A 23,430-nucleotide genomic window follows, 5' to 3' on the forward strand; every position below is an offset into this window, starting at 1 on the left:
AAGAAAAAAATCTTCAGCGTTACTTTCCTTTTTCATCTGCTTTACTTGATAACTGATCTGTGATTTTTAACTTTTTTTGGGGGGCACAACTACCCCATGTTTTAAGATGGGACTACGAGACATAACAGATATGTAACTTGCTAACATGCAACATATGTACTTTGTGTTTCGAGTGCATGGAGAAATTAAAATTGAAGGAAAATATTCATGCTGTTAGTCCTATCTAGAACGTGGAGTATTGGTGCACTTTGGTCTTTTGTGACCAAAATAAGTATTGCAACAACAAACACTTTGAAAAAAAGATCTTGACCAAAAAATAATTTTTAACAGCTGAAACTTTTTTTTTCACCTGTCATCACAACATTATAGGTCAGGCTCAGAAAATGGATCACCACACTTCTTTCCCTCACTTGCCTTCAGTACTTTTACCTCCAGCCCCATACTTTTCCCTCTCCTGTGCACTTGCTTTCACTAAATCTTTGAGGACAGAAGTTCCTTTCTTGTCTCAGGAGGTGTATTTCTGACGCTGCTTCTTATTTTCTTTGCCACAGCTGCCTCTCATGGCTTAATTGTCACAGCTGGCAGCTTTTTACGAGTTTACATAATTTCAAGGTTATATGGTCCTTCATTAGTATAGTAGTTCTTCTGAGCCTATGGAGCATGAAATGTATTCAACACCCAGGATAATATTTTAAGAAAATGGCTTCTTGGCATCTAGTGTTGACATTATCTATTACAATGACTTTACACACTGGACAAGGACTTCATTCCATTTGTGACAAGGACAATAGAGTAACTTCACAAGCGGAAAGTGATGACGCACGGCAGATCTGTATTTAATGTACTACCAGTGCCACTTCAGACTCTGGTAATTGAAGGGCGCTACGCTTCACCAACAATGGCTGCTCTCTGACCATTTATACTGTAAGCCTTGGAGCCAGGCCGAGTGTGGCTTCACTGTCATCTTTCTTAAAGGACAACGCACCAATCACAGCGCAGAATGTCTCTTAGAGGAGTCACGTCACAGAGCAACTCAAATATATAGAATGTGACCGTACCTGAGAGAGGATGTCCTGTCAAGCAGAGAAGTCATTCACATCTGTTTGATGTGGAGGCTTTTATCTAAAGTACCTTACAGTATGACAAGAGCATGCAGTTACAGCGAAATTCAAATACTTGCCTTACCCATTAACCCTTTGAAACCTGGGCAAATTGGCTCAGTTTCTTCCAAAAACATGGGAAAAAGGCAATGAGCAGTGAAAGAAGAAATTAATAATTATTTATTTATAGAGCGCTTTTCTTATAGCTCAAAGACGCTTTACAGGGAGAAAAACAAAGTCAGTTAATATATATACGTACACAATATAAATACATACTGAAATTAAAAACAAGATCAATTAAAGCATGGCAGACAGGCATAAAATGTACATAAATCAAACTACTTTTTTTGCAATTTGCAGAACATTTCTGTGCTCATTGCCTAACACATGGTTTTGAAAGAGATCAGCACCAATTTGCTCAGGTTTAGATACTTGTGAAAGGTGTCTGAAAGCAGTCCAAGAAAGGTGATATCACTCCCAGTTTCAAAGGGTTACACAAAGGGGGACACTCCTCTGATTACAGTCTGAAGTGTTCATCAGTTCATCAACGAATTAATGGATAAATGTGATCATTCTCTGACAGTTGCTCAAAAGAAAGCAAGCAAGTTTTAATATTTTGTAGACAGTGGGATTAAGTGGTTAAAGCTATCTTTTAGATTAACCCTTTTAAACCTGAGTAAATTGGTTTGATGAAAAAAAAGCATCCGGAGAAGGCAATAACTGAACATGACGTGGCCCAAAAATTAGCAAAGAAAATTATAAAAAGTTACAACAAAAATCCCCTGAAACCTTAAGAAGTGCTGAAAAATGTATTATTTCATATATTTTTATATTCTTTCTATAACATAACTTGTAATATAAATGTATTATAACTACAAATATATTTTTCAGGATTTAGTTCCACTGTTTTTGGATAATATTGTAATAATAGTACTCTTTTTTTAAAAAACTAATATATTAAGATAATTTTCTTGGCACCTTTTACTAATATTTTGCGATTTGTGGGACATTTCTTGTCCAACTGATCGTTGCCTCCCATTTTTGCGAAACACAGCAAACCAATGTGTTAACATTTCAAACAGTCAAATAGCTTTTGAAAGGCGTCCAAAGGAAGCATACAAACACAACAAACAACAACAACAACAAAAATGGATATTAATCTAGGTTCCAAAGGGTTGATTGATAACTTCAAGAATATTGTTCCACCCTGTATTTAGTAAAACAGTTTAACTGCGTGTGGAAACTCCATTTAAAACATGAAACATTCCTGTTTGATAATGGACGCTCTGCAAGTAGACTGAATGAGGAGGAGAGTAACAGCGGCAAAGATATGGCACCTGAGTCCTGAGTCCCTGTCCTGAGTCTTCATTTTTGTCTTCCATGTTGTCTCTGATAGTCATCAGCTTGTGGGATAGTTACAAAATATGACAACCAATGTCTCACAGTTTGAGGGAGTTTTTGAGAACATTTCCACACTGCATTGCTGCAGAGAACCAACCTGTCAGTGAACCTCAAAGTCTGTCTTTGAAACAAAGCTCCCAGTAGATGGCGGCATCAGCTCAAACCCACAAAAAAGCTGAAAGGGACGTTAATTCCATGCAGAGCTCATTTCTAATCAGACCTCATCAGCCTCAGGCTCAATAAATGTCAGCTTTAAATCATATAAAACTCAAGACAGTCCACTTACCTTCTACCCTGCAGTTATAGTGGCTTCATGAAAATAACTCATCATCCCTATGTGCTGCCCTTTGCACCTGACAAATTAAAGCAAATCTCATGAAGGGGACTAATGGGTAATTCAGCTGTAGTGAAGGAGATGAGACTAGCGCAAGTTTTGTACTTCAGCGCTTTGCAGTGAATCCAAGTATTATATATATATATATAAGTAAAAACACTTGAAGACTGTTCGTCAAACATGTAGAAATAGAACTGTTCATTTCAGACATTCTGACATGTTGAAGCAGGAAAAGCACGAGTGAAATAAATAACATGGATGACTATATGACAATAATTAATGTTATTAATGACACCTGTAATGTACCTATGACAGAAATAAATGAGTAAAAAAATGACTGATACCTAAAAGCCTGTGTTTAATCAAATTCTAGATAGATTGAAGATTTCAGCTATTTGTATTGTTAAATTAATTTTTTGTTAAATGAGCTTGGAAGGCATGTTTTTTTTTTAATTTCCCCAATTTACACAGAAATTATCTTTTGATGATCAAATTTCTTATGGCTCTTGAACACATTATGAGGGATGAGCATTTCCATCATAAAAAAATACTACGAAATCCAAGCTTAAAATAGTAATATTTTATAAAGAAAATAATTTTCTTTCGTTCTACATGTCTCATTTAAAATTTAGCCAAAAATTAAAAGCACTAACCAACCACCATGCATGACAAAAGTGAAAAAATAAGGCTATTTTCAACTCGAAGAATTTATCTTCATCTTTGATGGGTGCGTTTTTAAAAAGAAAAATCTAACAAAGAATTTATGGTGGAGGGAAGTAACAAAACAAAATCAAAAACAAAAACCAAAAAGAAAAAGAAAACCATGTCACACCCTAGTAGCCCCTTTCCTCTGATAAATACACAACAGTCCCTAACCACTGTCTTTGGACTACCTGCTACAGGTACACATGTGAGTGTTGAAACTCCTTCTTTAAGAAAAAGGAATGATTATTCTTTTTTTCCCATAAAAATTATGGGCTGTTGATTTTATTAACGTGCAATAGTGTATTTACATCTACTCATATTTATAGTCACAACAGTTGAGGTATTGTGGGGGGAAAAAGCGTATTGGTCTCGTTTGACTCTACTTTATACCCGTAGTTCCATGCGCTCAACGCGGAAGTTAGTATGTATGGCTCCAGCGCTAACTCGTATTAGTGTTTTTATTCGTAATTACAGCCTAAAAGATAGAATTAAGAGCTAATTTATTAAATACCGAGACACGTTGCTTCATGGTATGTTGTTTAACTCTGCGCCCGCCTAAAATGGGATGTTTTTCTTTCCGTCTTCTATATTTGGGTGAACTCTGCAGGAAGCGTCATGTCGGTTGCTAGCTAGCAAGTTATCTTCCTAACACACTCGTCCCTTAAAGTGTCCGTCAGCCAGCAACATGAAAGTCCGCTCGTCTGTGTTTGCCTCGTTCATTTTAATATTTGAAGTGATTGGCGTCGCCCTCTTCCTGCGGGGATTTTTTCCTGTGCCTGTTAAGTCTTCTCTCTCATCCAAGAACAGGCTGTCAGATCTGCCAGCGGAGCCGCTGACAGGTGAGCTCTCAGCATCTCTCAGACTTCCCCGAGTCTACACGCGACCATCTGCCTGTAATGTGGACTATAATCTCTTAAAACTTATAAATCATTTCCTCTAATTACAGGAGGCGCTCCTAACTCCTCTCGCCTCCCCCAGCCCCTGTTTAAAAGGGTGGTTATTATGTTAGTGGATGCCCTCCGGGAGGACTTTGTGTTTGGACCCAATGGTCGCATGAATATGCCCTACACCAGACACCTGGTGGAGAGGGGCTCATCGCACAGCTTTGTGGCCAAGGCAAGACCTCCGACAGTCACCATGCCCAGGATCAAGGTAACATGTCACTGTGTCACTCAGGTATAATAACGTGGAGACTCAAATGAGCGCTCAGACATCAAGTTTGTCCATCATGCATCATCCCACTTGTGGCATGAGTTTGCAAGAAGTCCTTGTTTTGGATTGGCAGATGATGCAAATGATCAGTGTTAAAAAAAAATAAGACGCTAGTAAACTGTACTTAGTTTGAATGCATATCTTTAAATTAGGGGCCGACAGATTATTGGCCTCATGGAGCCGATTTTCAGCATTTCGGCATCCATATCGGCATTTTATTTTAACAATTGCTGACAAAATTAATCAATTAAAAAGTGCAAAGAAAGTGTCAGCATGAGAGGAACTTTTACTTTTTAAAACCTCAGGGAGCTATTTTTATTCCTGTGTTTTTTATTTAAATTCTCACTTTATAGAAAAAAGTTGTTGGGAACTTGCTGTATATGATATTGAAAGCTTTCTGTTTTTTTTAAAACATTTGCTTAAGGCATTTGAACAAAGTTTTGTGTTGGAGTTTGTTATATGTTGACAGAAAGATTTTCAACGTTTTTGTAAATGTGTATCGGTTCCAGATATCAGTTATCGGTCTCTACTAATAATCTGCATCGGTATCAGCCCTGAAAAACCTATGTCGATCAACCCCTGCTGTAAATCAGACTTTAATGCTAAACTACAGTAAATAAACTTGTAGTAGCTGACTTTCATCAACAGTGATGAAATTATTAAAAGGATCAGGCTGGTGTCATATATATACATTTTTTATCTACTTTCATTTTTAGGTTTAGGGATTTTCGAAAGAGCACAAATACACTTAAAAACAGGAGAGAATGGTCAGGTCACAGAGGGTAATAAATTGAAACTCCAACCAAAATGGTTAGCTCCTTATGGCATGTATCTGGGGATCATGCATAGAAGTCCTGAAAGTTACTAATGTGAGAGGAGCTCACAATACAACACACTGTATCAACAAAATAATAGTGATGGCAAGGGATTCATTTCAAATGAGATATATCTATATTTTTATTGTCAATAAACCACATCAAAATACCAAAACCATCAATGTGTTAGTCCGTCTGGACACTTCCAGACTCTCAGCCGCGAGCCCCTCTGTTCCTAGTGAAGATGTAAATCTTAAAATAAAGAAAAGGTCATATATATATGTTGTTCGTTTTCTTTCAAAAGGATAAGAACTTCCCCGAAACAGGTTTGGCACAGGACATAAATGTTAGACATCAGCTAAACTTTGACATATGCTCAGTTTCCAGTACAATAGGCCTTTGGAACTGTTGTTGATTGAACTGATTATTTTGGAGGCTGCAGTTTGTGGTCCTGTTGAGCTGCATTGAGCTGACCGTCGTTCAACAGGGCTCTTCTTTTGATTTATTTTAACTTAAAATAAAATTAACAAAACATTCTCAAGTCGAAGGTGAGGTCAAAGGCTGTAGCAAATGCATGTTTTCTGCATATTTGCTGAACGTAAAAACTAGACGGGGTCCCACTCTTTCCTTCTGTAACAGCTGATCATCATCTAATTAATCATAATCTAAAAATAATTGCCCAGAATAATAATTTGACATCAATTTCTAAGTCAAAAGAAAAAAATTACATCACCTAAATAAATTAGACAACTTAGAGAATATAATTTGCAAACAACACAAAACATGGCTCCTGCAATGTTTGTAACATTTTGTCCTCTTATTGATATCAGTGACCATATATATCACACCCTTAGATGTACAGTTTAAAACGTTTAAGAGAGGAACGTCTGCTTCAATATAAGGTGGAGGGCTCTGACTACTGATATTTAGTATTTAAATAAATATTGAAAGATAATATTTAATAAATAATATTTAAATAAAGGGGAACTTGAAGGGATAAAGTCTTTGCCATATTTTTAACAATTTTCTTATGTGATTTTGAGTCCCTGGCTGCAAGACCAAGTTATCAGGGATACTAAAGTTATAATTTAAGTAAATGCTGAGTTCAAATTGACCTGATTTTGCAAAATATAAATTTAATTTCATCTCCCTACTGGAAGTGAAAAGGGAACGTTGCCTTAAGTCCTCGTCCATTAGGGAGCCGCAGCTTTATTTAAAAAAAAAAATAATAATTTTTTTTAAAAAAGTTTATCTTTTGTCGCAGCTTAAGAAAGTTACCTAATTGCTAAATGGTAGTAATGTCAGATCAGATCAATATGTAAACAGTTTAATTAAGTGCCTTGTTAACGCAGCTGAAACAATTAATTAATCGCATGGCAAACTTAATCAGAGAGAAAACTTTCTGAAACAACACAGAATTTCTAACATTGTTTCTTACACAAACATGCTGAACATTTACTGCTTCTCGGTTTATATCGTTAGAAATTCAATAGGTTTGGGATTGTTGGCTGGACAAAAGAATAATTCGAATTTTGTCTTCTTGGAATTTGGGAAAATGTGACTTGTGATAAGTAAAACAGCCCAAAAAGTTTAAATTCCTTTATTACTAAAATTTCATTAAGTTCATCTAAGAGGTGCAAGTGTTGGTTTTAAAGTTTTTAATGTTTTATGTTTTCCTGTGAGCCCATTATAATCCTGTAAAGGGACATTTTAAGATATGTTCTAAGTTTCTAGCCTGCAAGTGCAAATAGGGTAACATGGCAGAAGCTGAAAAGGGTGAAAATGTGGTGCACTGTCACATTGAGAGTATTTTGGGAGCTGAGCCAGGAGGGAATTACACTTCTGTCATGCGCACCACGCATGAGACTTGGTTGTGTTGAAACACACTAAGATTTTGGGCCGACTGGGAAAGAGCCAGCGTGTTGTTGTCAATGGTGCTGGAGAGATTTTGCAAAGGGAGTGATTTTCCGGTAAAAGGAGCAGCTCGGTCTTGTCCGTATGGGTGCGCTGAGGTGGAGGGAGGGTTGAAGTTGTCAGGTGAGGAAGAATATTCAGTCTGAGTGTCAGAGGGCAGAGTAAAAGGCAGCATTCATGCTTCAGCAGTGGTGGGAGGAACGGGGATGTGCTGACAATGTCAAGCCATTGTAGAGACGGAGGAAGATAGGAGCCAAAAGTTGCAGGCTGGAAGAAACTTGCAACTTAAGATACACAATGTGGACAGAATCCTCCTCAGTGATGTCTGATAAATGTGCTCAGACAGGTAGGATGGGGAGCTTGAGAGTGCTGACTCGGCAATCTTCAGGTCAGCAAGAGCAGCAAAGAGCATGGTGTTTGGTGGACAGTGTCAGAGAAAGTGGACAGGATGAGCACTAAAGACAAGAAGAAGAAACTGCAGAGGAGAAACAGAACATCAGTAACAACCAGGAGCACACTCCCATTCATAAAAGCCTTTCTGAAGCCAGATCCAACAGAGCATGCTGCTGTTTATGTCTTTTTTTTTAATTTGTTAATCTTTTAGCCTATAAAATGTCAACACTAATGAAAAATGGTATAACGTTATCAGAATTGCTCATTTTAATTAATACCAAATAAATGAAAGCCAGCAAATTTGTGACACTTTCCAACTAGGGATTCAGCTATCTCCCTTTAAATTAATCTGCCTTTTTTTCCATTAATCAGTTTGTTTTGTCAATAAAATGTCAGAAAGTAATGAAAAAGGGCAATCATAAGTTTCTAAAGCTCAAAGTTATGCTGTCAAATTGCTCGTTTGCCTAACCAGCACTTCAAAGATGCCTATAGATAATTCATTTGTGGTCTCATTGGACAAAGAGGAGCAGGACACGCTCACCACTGAGACACTCCGAACACTTTCTGTCACATATTTCTGATGTAGCTGATATTCTAATGATAAGCTGAGTTGAGCTTCTACAGAAAAACTGAATAAACGTTAAGTTGTTATTTTTGTTGAGGGATGCACTTTTAATTTTTTTGGAGGTGTTTACAGTAACTCTTGTTCTAATGGATTTTTAATGCATTTTAGGTTTGATGTTTACTGACGTATTACAACTGTTTTCACACATCCGTAGATGCAGATGTGAGTACTCTGAGTTAAAATAAACTGGTTAACTGTGTGTAAATGGTTGAAGAAACAGTTTTTTGAACAGAACTAACTCATGTTTCAAGGAGGAGCTGAAGTTACATAGTTGTCATGCACTGACGCAGGTCAGTGATGATGTGGAGGAGGGATGACGGGATAAAGCTGAGCGGGATTGAGGTGAACTTGCGGGGAGACAGATGTTCCAGTATAATCCAGGGGTTTAGAGACGGATGCAGTGATGATGGAGGGAGAGGGGCCTTAAGGCAGCTTGGAAAAACAGCTCTGCCTGTGAACCTCCTGAAAGGATTTGTTGACAGTGAGAGAGTATGTAGAGGAAAAATCAATAAGAGAGGAAGTTCAAAATAAAATCTTTCTGATTTAGAAGCACAGGCATGAAGGGTTTATGTTGCAGCAGAGATGTACAGTACACTATATGGACAAGGAGGAGAGGGGGAATTGAAAATGCCACTTTATCAGCTGTCTAGAAATGTGTACGTTTGATTTGCAGGCTTGCTGAGAGCACACAGGCACATCTATAAGCCCCGCAGAAGGGCCACTTAATCACTTTTTAAGGGGCTGGGTGTGGTCACAGTAGATTTGAGGCACAACACTTTGCGTTTTTACCTTAATGTAGTGACTCTACTGCTTTATAGTTTCCCTCATATACAGCACTGTGCAGAACCCTTCAGCCACCTTAAACGTTGTTATTTTAGCAAGTTTATAATGATCGGACATATTTATTTCTCAGTAGTCCCTTAACTAAATTACAACCAGAACATGAAGGAAATAGGTACACAGTATTAAAAACGCAAATATTTCAGAATAAGACAGCTTCAACAGGCTAAAGTTGTAAGTATTTAGTGTGACCTCTCTTTCCACGTCTGTATGTGTCTCTAACTCTCTGGGGCCAACAGTATGAGATTTACAGTGATAATCTTCGGGTATACTACAAGATTATTTAAGAAATCTTCAAGATAGTAGATAGAAAAAAGCCACTTCGCTCTAACTTTTTTGGTGTTTTAATGTGTTGAATAATAAAGATCATAAATTTAATAGACTTAATAACATATTTATCTATCTATCTATCTATCTATCTATCTATCCTCATTGCAACTTAACTAAAACAATAAATTTATAGTGGCCTAAGAATTTTGCAGCATACTGCACCCTCCAAAATAAAGTACTAGATGATTTTTTATTAATTTTTGATGTATTATTGAGGAAATACAACTGAGAGCGCTCTTTGATGAAACCAGGATGTCACACCGCAGCTGGTGCATCACGAAAACAAACATGGCAGCTCATTACTCGTCTGTAATAAAACATACAGCTTAGTTTAACCTGGAAGTGATTTAGAAGTGTTATTCACAGAGTGTTAACAACATCACAGGTGAAATTTTTCCATCACAGTGTTGCGATTTAGCGACACACCAGTAGGTGGCAGTACAGACCAACTGCCATTTCCTGCCCACTATCACTGCATTGCACCCAATTAACTGGTATGACACAGACAACTAACCTAAATCATAATCTCTCAGTGGCATGGCCATTAATGTACACACACACACACACACACACACACACACACACACACACACACACACACACACAAGAGCTAACACTCCTCTGCTGTGTGTAGTAAAGTTACATGCACACAAAACAGCACAACTGATTTTGAAATCGCAGCGGTTCTAGCATCTAGTTTCCTGTCTGTTATTTTTTTTTTAATTAAGAGCCACATTTGTTATACAGGAAACTCCACCCTGGGGTCTTCACACTGCTTTAATGGCTCCAGTTTACTGACTCTTTCTAACCACAACAGGAGGAGAAAAGAAGTTGGTTTTGTAGCCTCAGTCGTGTATTCACATGTGGCCAGTTGAGCCGCGCTGTCAGACTTTTGGACAATGAGTCCAGTTCATCATAACAGCAGCAGTTGCAGCAGTGTGGCTGTTAGAAAGGCTTGTGTCTGCCTGGTTAGCGTGCATGCAGTAGACCAGGGGCCTCATTACAGAAACTTCCTGTGTCTTAAATCCCGTCGTATCTCAGTTTAGGATGACATTTAGGATTTTTATGATAGAAACATGTCCTAATTGCATTTAGAAAAAAAAATTAGTTTCTTTTATGGTAGGGATCTATTACAGAATAGTACTAACCTTCCCAAGATAGGAATCCTGAGTTATAAAATAACAAAAAAAAAAAGAAGCCTCATGTAAGGTTGGTATGTTTATGACTATGAAGATGGGAAACAATATGATTGCAAAAATATAGTGATTGAAAGGCTACTCGAACTGTATGATGATGTGCTTAATTGCATAAATTTTATGTGAATTTTACATTTAATTAAACTGAAATGTATTTATTTGTATGGTACATTTCAGGGTTTCCCACACATTTATTTATTTGTGGTCGCCCGCCACAAAAAACATCTGCCACCATGTATTGAGTTTATATTTTTGGAGTTGGACCGTTTATTAGAAGCGTTGTTGGAATAAATATACTGTTTAGGTATTGATTGCATCACACTTTCAGAGCACAGAGCATACTCAAGGCACAGACGGAGCAGCAGAGAGCCAGATGCAGCGAAAGTGAAACTGAAACATGAATTGCACTGATTCCAAAAGTTAGCTTTCAGTAGGTTCTGCAGTAGCTGCTCCTCTTATCTTCTCTTACAGAATTAACCAATCAACTATCCATCCTGCGACTCAAACCCCACAAACTGCTGCTGAGGAAAAATAAGCCATTACAAGCTCAGCCTGCGCTGTTTTCATGGACCCACGAAAATGTCTGAAATTAGAGAGGGGACACAGGCCGATGAAAAAGGGACACACACATACAAGTTAACCCCCTCCCCCTGTAGTCAGCTACCTCCACACAGATTCTGGGGGAAACACTGAATTTTAAATTTGATTGTGATGTTATGTCAAGGCTGGTACATGGTTGTTTATATCGCAGACTCACTTTGTTCGTTGGCAAAGGGTAATGTCCAGACTGAGGTTGTTGAGGTTAATGACAGGACAAGAGCTAATTTAAATATCAAATTTACACTTATAGACTAACTATAGACTAACACGTAAGACTAACTGGTTGTAGACTAAGTGGTTGTTAAGCTTTTGCCATCAGCTTTTGGTTGCCAGAAATTAAAATACAGTTGCCACTTTTACTGGCATTATATTTTGAGGTAAGTAATTGTACATTAGCTTATTGATGGAAATGTAACATAAAAGAATTCTGAAAAGTTGAGTAACAAAACAAAATGATTTGCTGTTTGCATTTTATTTGATACTCTACGGTCCTTTTCAGAATTAATTTGCTCAGTCCTTGTGATGTCGACAAGTAAAACATTAACAATAAGAGAAAGTACTTATGCTAAGCTGGTACTAATGTATCGATACTGTGGAAAATGAGTATTAAAACAGCTTCAAATATCCAGAATTGATATCTATACTTTTATAACACTACCCAAAAGTCAAACAAGTTAATTTGCTTTGGCATTGTCTCTGAAACAGATGCTTGTGTGCACAAGAGTAAATGCACTTATTCACATACAGAATTTTTGGACAAGATTCAGTCATTTGCAACAATAGCGATATAGCATTAGTCTGGATACAGTAACAGCAATATTTAAATGTCACTAATGCAACAAATATTCAACCTTTAGTTATTCTGAGGTGCATGTTTTGATGTTTGCTGTCCCCAGTTGTTTATATGATAAAAAATGTTTGCAACCAGTTGGTTGCCAATTTCTCAAAACGGTTGCAAATGACAACCTTGCAGCTGTTACTGTTGAGCCCTAATAAGATAAGACTGGATTTATGAGATAGGGTAGGACACAGCCATGAGTTAAGGAATTGCTTCTGTAATAGAAAGATTCATTTCTATCTTTGAAACTTAAGGTAAAAAAACAATTATGATATTTCTCTGTATTGTGGCCCCAAGTGAATAAAAGGTCCACTGTATTACCTCCATAAGTATTATCCAGTAATAAGACCAGAGGATATTGAGAACATTTGAAGTTAATGGTGGAAACTCTTTTATTCAGTAGTTAAAAATATGTGAAGAGGAAATGAAAAAATAAAAAAAGCCAGCCTCAAAGCCTGGAAGTCACAGTCCCTTCCATCTGTTTTTTTGGCACCTTTACACGTTTTCACGTCAGTGCCAGAGTGTCTGTGTACCCCACTGATATTGTATTTGACATTTTAGCAGTGGCACATTGCGAACTTCGACACATACTGTGGGCCAGTAATTAACACATAATGATTCAGTGATTCCTTTAGGCAGCTTCTAAATCTTTTTTTTCCTCTGTCATCTGGAGAATTTTTAAGATTTAGCCTTTTTAAACTGTGAACTTTTTTTTTCATTGTGAGCTTTTGTGCGTGTTTAGCTGATCGGTTTTCTCTCCAGAAGAATCATCTCCATATGCCTCTGTGTTTAATATTGCATAACAGCAAAGTGCTCTGCCAGATTGGCAAAAAGGGCCTGTTTTTGTCTGAACCACTGGTTTCATTGGTCAGCCTATCTCTATTAATAGACGAGGGACCTCGGTGAGACTGAACAGGCAGAAAGAGAGGACTGCGTTTGAAGATGAACCGTCAGTTTCTTTTCATTTCTTCCTGAAACAAGCATCTGCTCTTGCAGGAGCAAAACAATCGCAAGGAAGGAAGTGGTGAATAATTGAGCTCGAGGAACAAAGCTCAGAAGATGAAGCTCAAAATTTTCTAGTCAGATCAGTAACTGTGAATAAGTCGACAAAACTGAAAGGCTTCTGTAATACTCATGCATAGAGTATGTTTATCGGTTTGTCATTTTTAAAAGGAAACACAAACATTTCAGTGTGATAGTAGAGAACTTTGCTTAATTGTAAATTAAGAAAGGTTTATGAATGTTTCTCAGGTATGTGGGGGTGTGAGTTTATTGGTGGAGTTACTGTAGAACAGTTAAAGGGATACATCAGAATTTTTTGAAGTGGGGTTGTATGAGCTACTTATTCATAGTCAGTGTCCCATCAAAATCAGTTTAGGTGTATGCTACATTGAGAATATTTTCACCTCTTTACCTTTTGTCGGACAGTACATTTCGACAGGTAAGCTGTAATAGCACTCATTAGCAGCTGAATTTGTCAGCTGTCGACCACAATGCTGTAAGCTCAGCTGTGTCACCGGCTGTCGCCAGGCCTTAATGAGGAATTTTGAGAGATCAGTAAAGCTTCTGTTTTAACATCATTTAAGAATTAAACAATTATCATTAAAAGTTAACCTGGCCAACGGCACACATTAACGTTAGCCGTTTTATTATACGCCATTAGCCGACAGCCACATTAGCTGTCTCTTATGCTGTCGTTTACCTAGCATCTAACAACTAATGATAATAGAACAGCTAACTTAATGTGCGTATTAGGCAGCCAACTTTATCAGTCCTGTCCATTGAAAATGTTTATAATCAGTGTTGATTTAGTAGTAGTAGTAGTATTTTATTCAGTCATCATCCATAATACAATAAACACAAACAGTATCATCAGTATAAACAAAAACAGCAGTCTGTGTATGATGTAGAGATTGAACAGGTTTAGGCAGCAGCAAAATGCTTATATATGCCTAACCTACATGCTCAGCAATTTAAGCTACCTTTCAAAATGTAAAAAAACAACAAAAAACATATTCAAGTTTGTACCCTTCAAAAATGTCTTTACAAACCATTCTTTTGAAAACCAAAAGTGAATTACACATTTTTAAACTTATACTTGCATCATTCCATAATTTGACCCCAATAATAGAGATACACCTTCTTTTAATTCCTTTTTAGCTTTTTGTACAGTAAACCTATATGTTTTGCAGAATAATCAGTTTAACAAATTAACATAATTATTTGTTTCTGAAAAGCTCCAGACTGAAGCTGAGAAAAGTCGACCTGCAACTAGACAGAAACACTAGCAGCCTACCCTACCAACTCTATTTGATCACTGAAAATGTGGTGCCAATCACCAGAAGCAAAGAGCACAGAAAAAAACACAAGAGCACACAGTAACCATGCACAGACTGCTACAGAGTGTTTTGCAAACAAAACAGTAATACATAGAAACTGATAAGATCAATAAAGTCCCCAGATGTGAAGTGGAAAACAGGGTTATATAAGGACAAATGCATCAACAATAAAACAGATAAAATAGTGTTTCAAAAGGTGATATAAAAGATGACTTTGCCAGCCCAGCTCCCTCGGCCCGTTTCTCTAACACCTGGGCCCTCACACTTTAAAGGCTGGTCACCTCTGATTTAAGCCTGGATTTTCTGAGCGTGCCGGACGATCTCAGGCTGTGCTCCCGGCAGCTCATAGGGAGTATGAATAACAGTGCTTCCTGCCGGCATCTGCATACCCGTGTCTCCTTCAGTGCATAAAGACAAGGCCTTTGTACTTCCCCCTCGACGATGCACCACGCTCTCTCCTGACTTCCAAAATAGGCTGTGTTTCTCTTGTCAGTCAAATGGGGGCCGGTGTTGTTTTATTTCAGATTCCATGATGAAATCAGTAGAAACTGTACTTCATAAATTTTACCAATCTACCTGATTCAGCTTTCACTTTCCATCCGTGGCAGCGAGATTGGATTGGGGATGCAGTTTAGATCAAAGTAGTGACCGATCAAATGAAAAGGAGAATTGATTCATTCATTTTGTTTTTGAATATTAGTTATTTGTATTTTTACTGAACCCTGTGCTGCAGCACAGATCTTAATTAGCTGGATTCATACGATGAAACTGTGAAGTTGTATAACACCATTAAAAGGCAATTATTGTTCAAAGGACAATGACAAAAACACATCTCTCCCCAGGCTCTAACCACTGGCAGTATCCCAGGCTTCATTGATGTGGTAATGAACCTGAATTCTCCTGCACTGCTGGAAGACAACCTCGTTTGGCAAGCCAAAACAGCAGGGAAGAGGATGGTCTTCTACGGAGACGACACCTGGGTGCGCCTCTTCCCCAAACACTTCATGGAGTACGACGGCACGACCTCCTTTTTTGTGTCCGACTACACTGAGGTACATGTCAGTCAAACAGCCACGGTTCAGCTTTGTGAAAGGTATGAGTGATGTGTTTTTCTCCAACAATCAATAAAGGATTAAAGCACGTGTTGGTAGATACAACACAGGAATTTTTAAAAGTGATGAGGAATCATGCCCCTGTGTCATTAAGAAACAGGTAAGGGACAGGAAGGAAAAACCTGAATAATTATGAAATCCTCCCATCCTCAGTTTGAATATGCATGAAGCACCCTTTTCTCTTTTTTAGTGTGTGTGTGTGTGTGTGTGTGTGTGTGTGTGTGTGTGTGTGTGTGTGTGTGTGCGCAAAAACCTCAAAAGCAATCAAATTTACACTCAGGTTCCTCAATTTTTAATAGACTGCTGCTGCTATACATTTAATAGTACTTTAAACTTTGCTGATTTTCAACCAGGTTTGCATCATAACAGTCGGTAGTTTGTGTAAATGAACTGTCACAGACTTCACTCTAACCCGCGCCCAAATCTCCCAGCTCAACTTGTGTCAACCTGCAGATTTTCACTGAGCTACAGATTTATTTTTTTTGCATTTTTGTTCGCCTGCCACCATCAACACAAAGCATATAGAAGTGGATCTCTCTCAAACTCAGCCCAAAGTCAGATCAAATGGTAAAACAAGGCAATGCTGATCAAATATAAACCGAGGATGTGTAACTGTGTTGCTGTAACAAAAGAATATGTGGCTGTAATATGAGAATGTATGAACAGGAAATTGGCGCCATACTGTTGTTCAAACAGGGGCTGAAAAAACAAAGATCAGACGGTTAAACTAGGCAGTTCTGATCAAATACAAACCAAGATTCTGTTCCTACCGTGCCTATTTCTCATCTCAAATGTTTTCACAAACATTTTAGTCTACTGTTTGACTGTAATTTGAGATTGTTTGTTACCAGCCAGTGGCTATATTATTTCTTATGTAAAAACGGGCAAGCTTGCATTACGTCACTCACCAACAGAAGCATTTTTTTGGTTCGGTGCAGCTCAGCGCATTCTGGCAGTTGTGAGTTTTCTACCTCTTGAATAAAAAGCAATTGCCGCAGCCCTTTTCCTCTGTTTTCTCTAGTCATGTAGCAGTAGGGTTGGATATCATTCACATTTAAAGCCGGTACCAGTACCCAGTGGTTCCTTTTTTCATGTGTAAATGTGTTCCTTCTCATCTAACATCAACTCAAGGCTATTACTAAAGTAATATCGAAAAGAAGATAGACTAAACGTCACTACTGCTGCAGCAGAGGGTCACTGCAGTGACAGTTTTGGCTTACAGGGAAGCTGACTGAGCAGCGGATGAAGCAGCTGCAGAGCTCTGTGTCTGGCGTCCCAGCTTTGGGGCGCTTTGCAGCACATTGGCCTCTTTACCTGGCATTCTCACTCAGATGTGATCTCAGGTACCAAAATTTACAATTGATTTACCGTGATAATTTGATTGGTACGCTTAAAAATACCGAGCTCAGTACCCAGTCCTAAAGCACCAGTGTCTTAAGTTTTTGCATCGGCCCGTGTTATTGTAAGACCGCCTTTTAGCAGTGAAATACTTCTTTAAAGTCTGACTAAAGCCAAAATAAATGTGTGTTCTTAATGTTCTTTACCACCCAGCCAAATTTGAGTTTGAGGGACAAGTATACAAAATTAGGTGAGTAACATTGTTTTTATATAGTGGGGGAAGAGTTATGATAAGGATGTCTCCAGTGCATCATCAAGCCACGATTTCAGGCCCACCCAAAAAATCCTGGATACAAAATAGTGAAAAACAGCTAAACAGGATAAATTATATATGTCTAAAAAGAAATCTGTGATTTTGCATACCTGGACTTAAATTTTTTAAACTATAACAAAACTCAGTAAAGACATAGTGTACATAATATACTGATAATTAATTAAGCAGCTGTTTATATATGTATTTTGTGGAATATGCTGTCCGTGAATTTTGGGAATGTCTCAGTCACTGCATCATCTACTAGGCCAAAGGATTTGCATTAGAGAGATGACAGCAGCCGAGCCGCCAGGGAGGCACAGAGATGAGATCACACACAAAAATGCCGCTCATCAATTAGCTCCGTATGCCACAACTACAAATGCCGTGTAATATTTGCCCGATGATAATCAGATAATTATCCGACTCTATCGCAGCTTTGGGTAAAGCTCCTCTCAGCTCCGGTTTTATTTGCTCCAGGGGACGGTTTTGAATAATATCAACCTAAATTGGTTATCAGTTGAAATACTGCAGATCAGTAAATATGTATCTTTATGCATCATGTCTCCCATGTAGGTTGACAACAATGTGACCCGTCACTTGGATAGCACCCTAAAGAGAGACGACTGGGACATTTTGATCCTCCACTACCTGGGACTTGACCACATCGGTCACATCAGTGGACCTCACAGCTCTCTCATCCAGCCTAAACTGCTGGAGATGGACGACATCCTGAAGAAGATTCACAGCGCCCTCGTTTCAAAGGTAAGTTCTCATCCTATTCTCCGTTTAAATGCTGAATCTTTATGTTCTGTTGTTGCAGAGATAGTTTTATGCAGTGTGAAATTATCATGGAAATTCTTTAAATTTTGCATGAAGTTTCAAAGGTGTACTAATCAATATTTTCATTTGAACAATGGGTTAATGTCTTTGGTTAATGTGCAAGGGTAAAGTGTGCAAGTGCAGAGCAAAAGTACAATCAGTGTTTTGTGCGCCTTTTGCAGTTTTTCGTTCAGATATTCCAATTTTCAAAGTTATTTTAGTTTGTCCAACATAAACCACACCACTGGGACATTTCTGCATGGAGTCAGCTTGTATGCTGCTGGAGTTCATGAAACATTATTCTGTTTCCACAGTTAAAGGCTTCAAATGAGTCAGTGTGCTCTACTACACTTGTTTCTCTCTGAAGTTCAACTGAACTTGGTGTTTTATCTTAATTTATTGCCAAAAAGAATCAGATAACAAGAATCATCAGGGTGAACTCATGTCATCTGTTAAGAAAAATTTCAGACTAAAAAACACAGTAAAAACATGTCTGGTCTCTGCAGTTTACATATGTAAATTTTAATCTTTGAGTAACATTTCTCCTATCCTTTGATTATTGGAGTTTTACATACTTGAAAGATGCTGTGTAAGTGAAAAGAATACAAATATGCAATAAAACTAAATATTTCAGACACCAAGGTAGTGCAACATAATGATGTTCTCCTGGCCTCACAGAGCTTTGATAATTAAGTTGTGAATAAATCACTACTCTTTTTTAAAAACATAAAACACTGAACACTTAAAAATAGTTGCACATAGTAAATTAATTTTGCATCTTAAATTAGCATCATAAACTGTTACTACAAGCCCATTACAGAGGGCGTCTATGTAACAGGAGTCAATGGTGTTTGATGTCTCAATTTGAAATGATATTTGACACACTTTTTACACAGAAATCTTGCTATGGGGCTGTGACTGAGTCCCTTCTTTATGCTGCTCCAGTGTGTGATTTTAAATTGGTTCTGGCAGTGTGGGACCAAAAGAAGCATGACAGGCCACCAGTATTGGCGCGTAAATACGTGGGTCTTTTAAACATGGGTAAACCTGCTAAAAATAGGCTACAGACTGCTGTACCATTGCCAGTAGACTAGAGCTGTGTACACGGCTGTGCAGCAGCATGCCTTTCTGTGTGTGTGGGTGGCTTTGGTGTGTCTGTTCGGCATCACCGACAGGCCATAGAACAGGTAAACAGTAGAACGCAGCCTGGACAGAGGAGCTGTAAAACTTTACGGTGGTTACTTCGCTTTATATATCTCTTTCTTATTCAGTCTCTCTTTCAAACTCGCTGCAGACAAATTAGGATCGATGTTTTAGCACTCCATGGGAGGAGATGGATGGTAATTTGTGGTGGCGTGGCATTAGTTCTCCCTGGTTAAGGAGCTGAAACTAGCGTGTACACCTAGGTGTTGTGTTCCCATCAGTGCCAACCAGAGCCGGAGGCCATAAATATCTGTTACTATCTGGCAGAGTCATTGACCTGGATGTGAATGCTGATTATACACTTTCTCACTGCATTAAAAAGCCAGATGTTCGCGGGTGTTAGCAGGATTTTTGTGCAGTGGAAATTACGTTTGATAGAACTGCAAGTTGGCATAACATCATGATATTTCCACCTTTTAAGAGGCAGTGTAAAAGTGGCTGTATTAGTGATAACCTTTGTAAGCACATGGCCTTGGTGTGATTATTTGTTAAGGTAAACTTTTTATAATTATGATTATTGATCAGTTTTTTTCAGGGGTCATACCATTTAACATAAAATCCTAAGCATATTCAGGTGTGTTTAGGATTTTAGGGTAAATGGTATGACAATATAATAATAATAATATATAATATAATATAAAAATGTCAATGATCTTATATTACTTAATATAATTATACTTTAGGGTCACCAGAGGCTCCTCCTTTGTAAAACAATTTCTTGTTACATGGTCTTCATTCACAATACTAACAGTGTGGCTCCTTGGTGGTAGTTACACCAACTTGACACTTCAGGATAACTTGACTTGACTTGACTGACATGATTCCCCAAATTCTTTATGAAATTTAAAACAATGGTGGTCCATAATTTACTGTAAAATAATTCTAATGTACAGTTATACCAAAGTAGTTTATGGGGTGTTTTATTGAAAATTTCAAGTTTAATTACAACATTTTTATGGTAAACAAAACATTGACATTTTTGCCATCATGTCTGGATATAACTTAAACTGATGCCAACAGACCGCTAGACCAGACATTTTACGCAAAGCTGCATTTTTAATCATTCAACCTGTGCTTTTAATCAAATAATAATAAGGTAAAATAAAATATTATGTGAAATAAGTTTGGCTTAAATGACAAAATTATTGATTTTGGCTCAATTAGGTTGACTGAAATGTTACCCATATTACCCATTTTAACGAGGGATTAAAACAAGTAATAGACGATCGATTAGTTGGTCGTAAAGAATTTAATCAAATGTGAAATTTAGTCAATCATTAGGCTGTGCATGCTGTCAAATTAAATGCAATATTTTACGGTGAGTTTTTATTGAGGAAAAAAGATATTTGGTATTGTTTGAAATAAGTTTTATGTTTTGTTTTTTTTTTTCAAATAACGAGAAGTGCAAGTAAGAGAAGTGCTTTTTTTTTTTTTGCAACCCTAGTTTTAACTGACCAATATCAGACTACAATTTTTTTTCTAAGACTAAAATAAGACTAAGATTCTCAGACTTTTTGCCAACTTGACTTGAAAAAAAAAACAGCTGACAGATTTGACATTTATATAGAGAGGTAATTACAGAAGGTAACTGCATTAAATGGCTGTCTATAAAAGAACGAACTATGATTGCTCGGTTTAATGTAAGGAAAATCTAGGGTTGCGGATTCAAATCGTCTGTTGTTTACTCAATGCATTGGAAAGAACTGGCTTGCCTTCTAATTTTCATTTCAAGTTAATCAGACTGATTTGCTCTCTGTGGCTGCTGCTTAATTTAATTGTTTCTTGTCCAAATCTGTTTCAAGTCAGCATTCCACTCTAATTTTGGGGCAGTAATTCTAACATTTTCAAGGCTTTTTAGGGTTATTTTAATAGTAGTGGCTGTCATTATAGAGTAAATAAATTAAATATGCAAATATGGAGAAATGATCAATAGTTAATATATTAATGTGATGCTATCAGTGGATGTTTGAGCGTGATTGGTGTTTGGATGGTCATTTAATTACACAGATAATTTGTAGTTACCATCAGTCATATTATCTGTTCCAGCAACCACAGAGATTTAATAAACTGTTAAGCTTTTCTGTTATCTTTAATTTTGTCTTCCATCAGCGTGCAAGTCTTGTGGCCTTGTTTCGTCTGCACGCTCAGACAGCTGGGCATGCATATTGTCTTTGTGCCGTGTGTGTGGTGTTAATGGCCATTGTTTTGTTGTCATTCAGCTGTGCAGCTTGTGTTTAGATTGTCAAGTCGTGTCAGTACGAGCCTACAATCTCCCTCTTGTCTCTTATCCTTCTGCGTCTCTTTAAATGGCGCGGAGACAACAGAGGCCAAATGCAGATGTGCTTGTGAAGTTTTCCTCTTTTTTTGCCAAAGGTACAGTGAAGGAGATGTCTGGAAATGTTGATGCAACATTTCACCACATCCTCACAGTTGTTAATTCTGTCTTGTTAAATCCTGTCTCTGCAGGCTACGGCGACATCTGTGTGTTGTGGGCAGCCTCACACGGGCTCCCAGTGAGCTCTTTGAATGAAAAACGTTTGAAAGTCTCGCTTCAGTCACATGAGTGAAAGCTGTGGCTGTTCTTTTCTACAGCAGCAGTGTGACCTAAATATAGGCACAGCCCAGTGGGGTCCCGCACCTCAGAAGCGTCGACAAAAACAACGATGTTTTCTCTGATCAGCTTTTAGCATGTCGACTTTGATTGGCATTTGACTGCACAACTAAGCTGGTTGTTTTTTGCCGCTGCATCTCTCAGTACCAAAAGTAATGATGGCTCCCACAGCAGCACAGTGAAGGAGAAAAACAGGGTAGTTTTGAAATGACAGCCCTCAGTGTTTCCGTCGTAATGTGATGCGAGTAGACGACTTTTTCAGCTAGTTCATATTAGGAGCAGGGACATGCTCTACCTGCAGAGTGGACAGACGCAAAACTCCCCATTAAAACATGATTGGAAAGCAGGACCTCCTGGTCATAAAGACCTCCATCAGACCTTTGTGTTAATGGAGATCGCATGGCCTCAATTTTCTCCTCTGAGATATTTTGGATTTTAAGGTTTGCTTGCTGCTTTCGCTGTTTGAAGTGCTAAACTTCTTCAACCTGACCCGCAGAGCAGCGTGTAATCTGAGCCGTGTATTTCATTAGAGAGATAAATGAAATGCTGCTAATGTTTAGACTGTTGTATCTCTGTTTCATTTTGGTTTTTTCCTTCTTTATTTTAATATTCTGTTCTGACAGAGGACCTGAATATTGTCCTGTTTTGATTTGTGAGTTATGCCAATATACAACTGATCAAAGTGGTTCTATTTTTGTGTCGAACGTACACCCACTGCTCAACTTTATCAGATGGGCTACTTTGTGCAGCTGTATATCAGAGCATTAATATAGCAGCAAACAACTGTTTGCTATGTATAGATATAGTGGAGTAATGGCGTCCTGAGTGGAGAATGAAGTCAACTACCTCTGTGTGTGTTTTGTAATCTGATCTTCACAGATAGTTTGGCCATGTGTACATGTGTGTCCCTGTGAGTGTGTCCAGTTGATGAGCTAACTGCCGCTGCACTGCATTTTACTCTGATATCGCGGTGGCGTCATCGCAGAAGTGTAGCATAGGGCCCAAGCAGGTTAACACTCGCCTCTTTCACACAGAGATTGCACTATAGGGCCGCAACAAAGTCTCCTCTTTATACCGCCCCTGCACTTTAACACAGAACCAAACGACAGAGGCATCATTCTGCTCCAGTTTGTGATTTCACACCGCACGGCGACATCCTGCGATCAAAGAAGGCTTGAGGGACATGGCATTTGACACACAAGTGTTGTCTCTACACTTAAGATATATGCGTCGGCAGTGCTTTCTAAACACTAACAAAGGCAAACTTTTCAATCACAATCATTCACCTTCTCTGTTATGTGGCGGCTGATCTCGTCCTCTACTCCAAGGATAAGGAGCCCCCGAATCTCATTGTTTTCCCAGTTTTGGGACAATTACGGCCGCCATTCTTCT

At 38.1% G+C, this 23,430-nt stretch overlaps 1 protein-coding gene across 2 annotated transcripts in view; it reads left to right on the top strand.

Moving 5' to 3' along the window:
• The first annotated feature begins 3,960 nt into the window (after nucleotides 1–3,960).
• Nucleotides 3,961–23,430, top strand: part of pigg (phosphatidylinositol glycan anchor biosynthesis class G) — a 94,538-nt gene continuing 75,068 nt past the window's right edge. For both annotated transcript variants that reach the window (XM_042493498.1, XM_042493499.1), the window contains exons 1-4: nucleotides 3,961–4,379; nucleotides 4,487–4,692; nucleotides 15,485–15,694; nucleotides 17,979–18,167. In XM_042493498.1, coding sequence (XP_042349432.1) covers nucleotides 4,226–4,379; nucleotides 4,487–4,692; nucleotides 15,485–15,694; nucleotides 17,979–18,167 — 759 coding nt within the window. In that variant the 5' untranslated portion in view covers nucleotides 3,961–4,225. The remainder of the gene's footprint in view (nucleotides 4,380–4,486; nucleotides 4,693–15,484; nucleotides 15,695–17,978; nucleotides 18,168–23,430) is intronic.

The sequence above is a fragment of the Plectropomus leopardus genome, chromosome 9 (genome assembly GCF_008729295.1).
Source record: "Plectropomus leopardus isolate mb chromosome 9, YSFRI_Pleo_2.0, whole genome shotgun sequence".
Taxonomy (NCBI): domain Eukaryota; kingdom Metazoa; phylum Chordata; class Actinopteri; order Perciformes; family Serranidae; genus Plectropomus; species Plectropomus leopardus.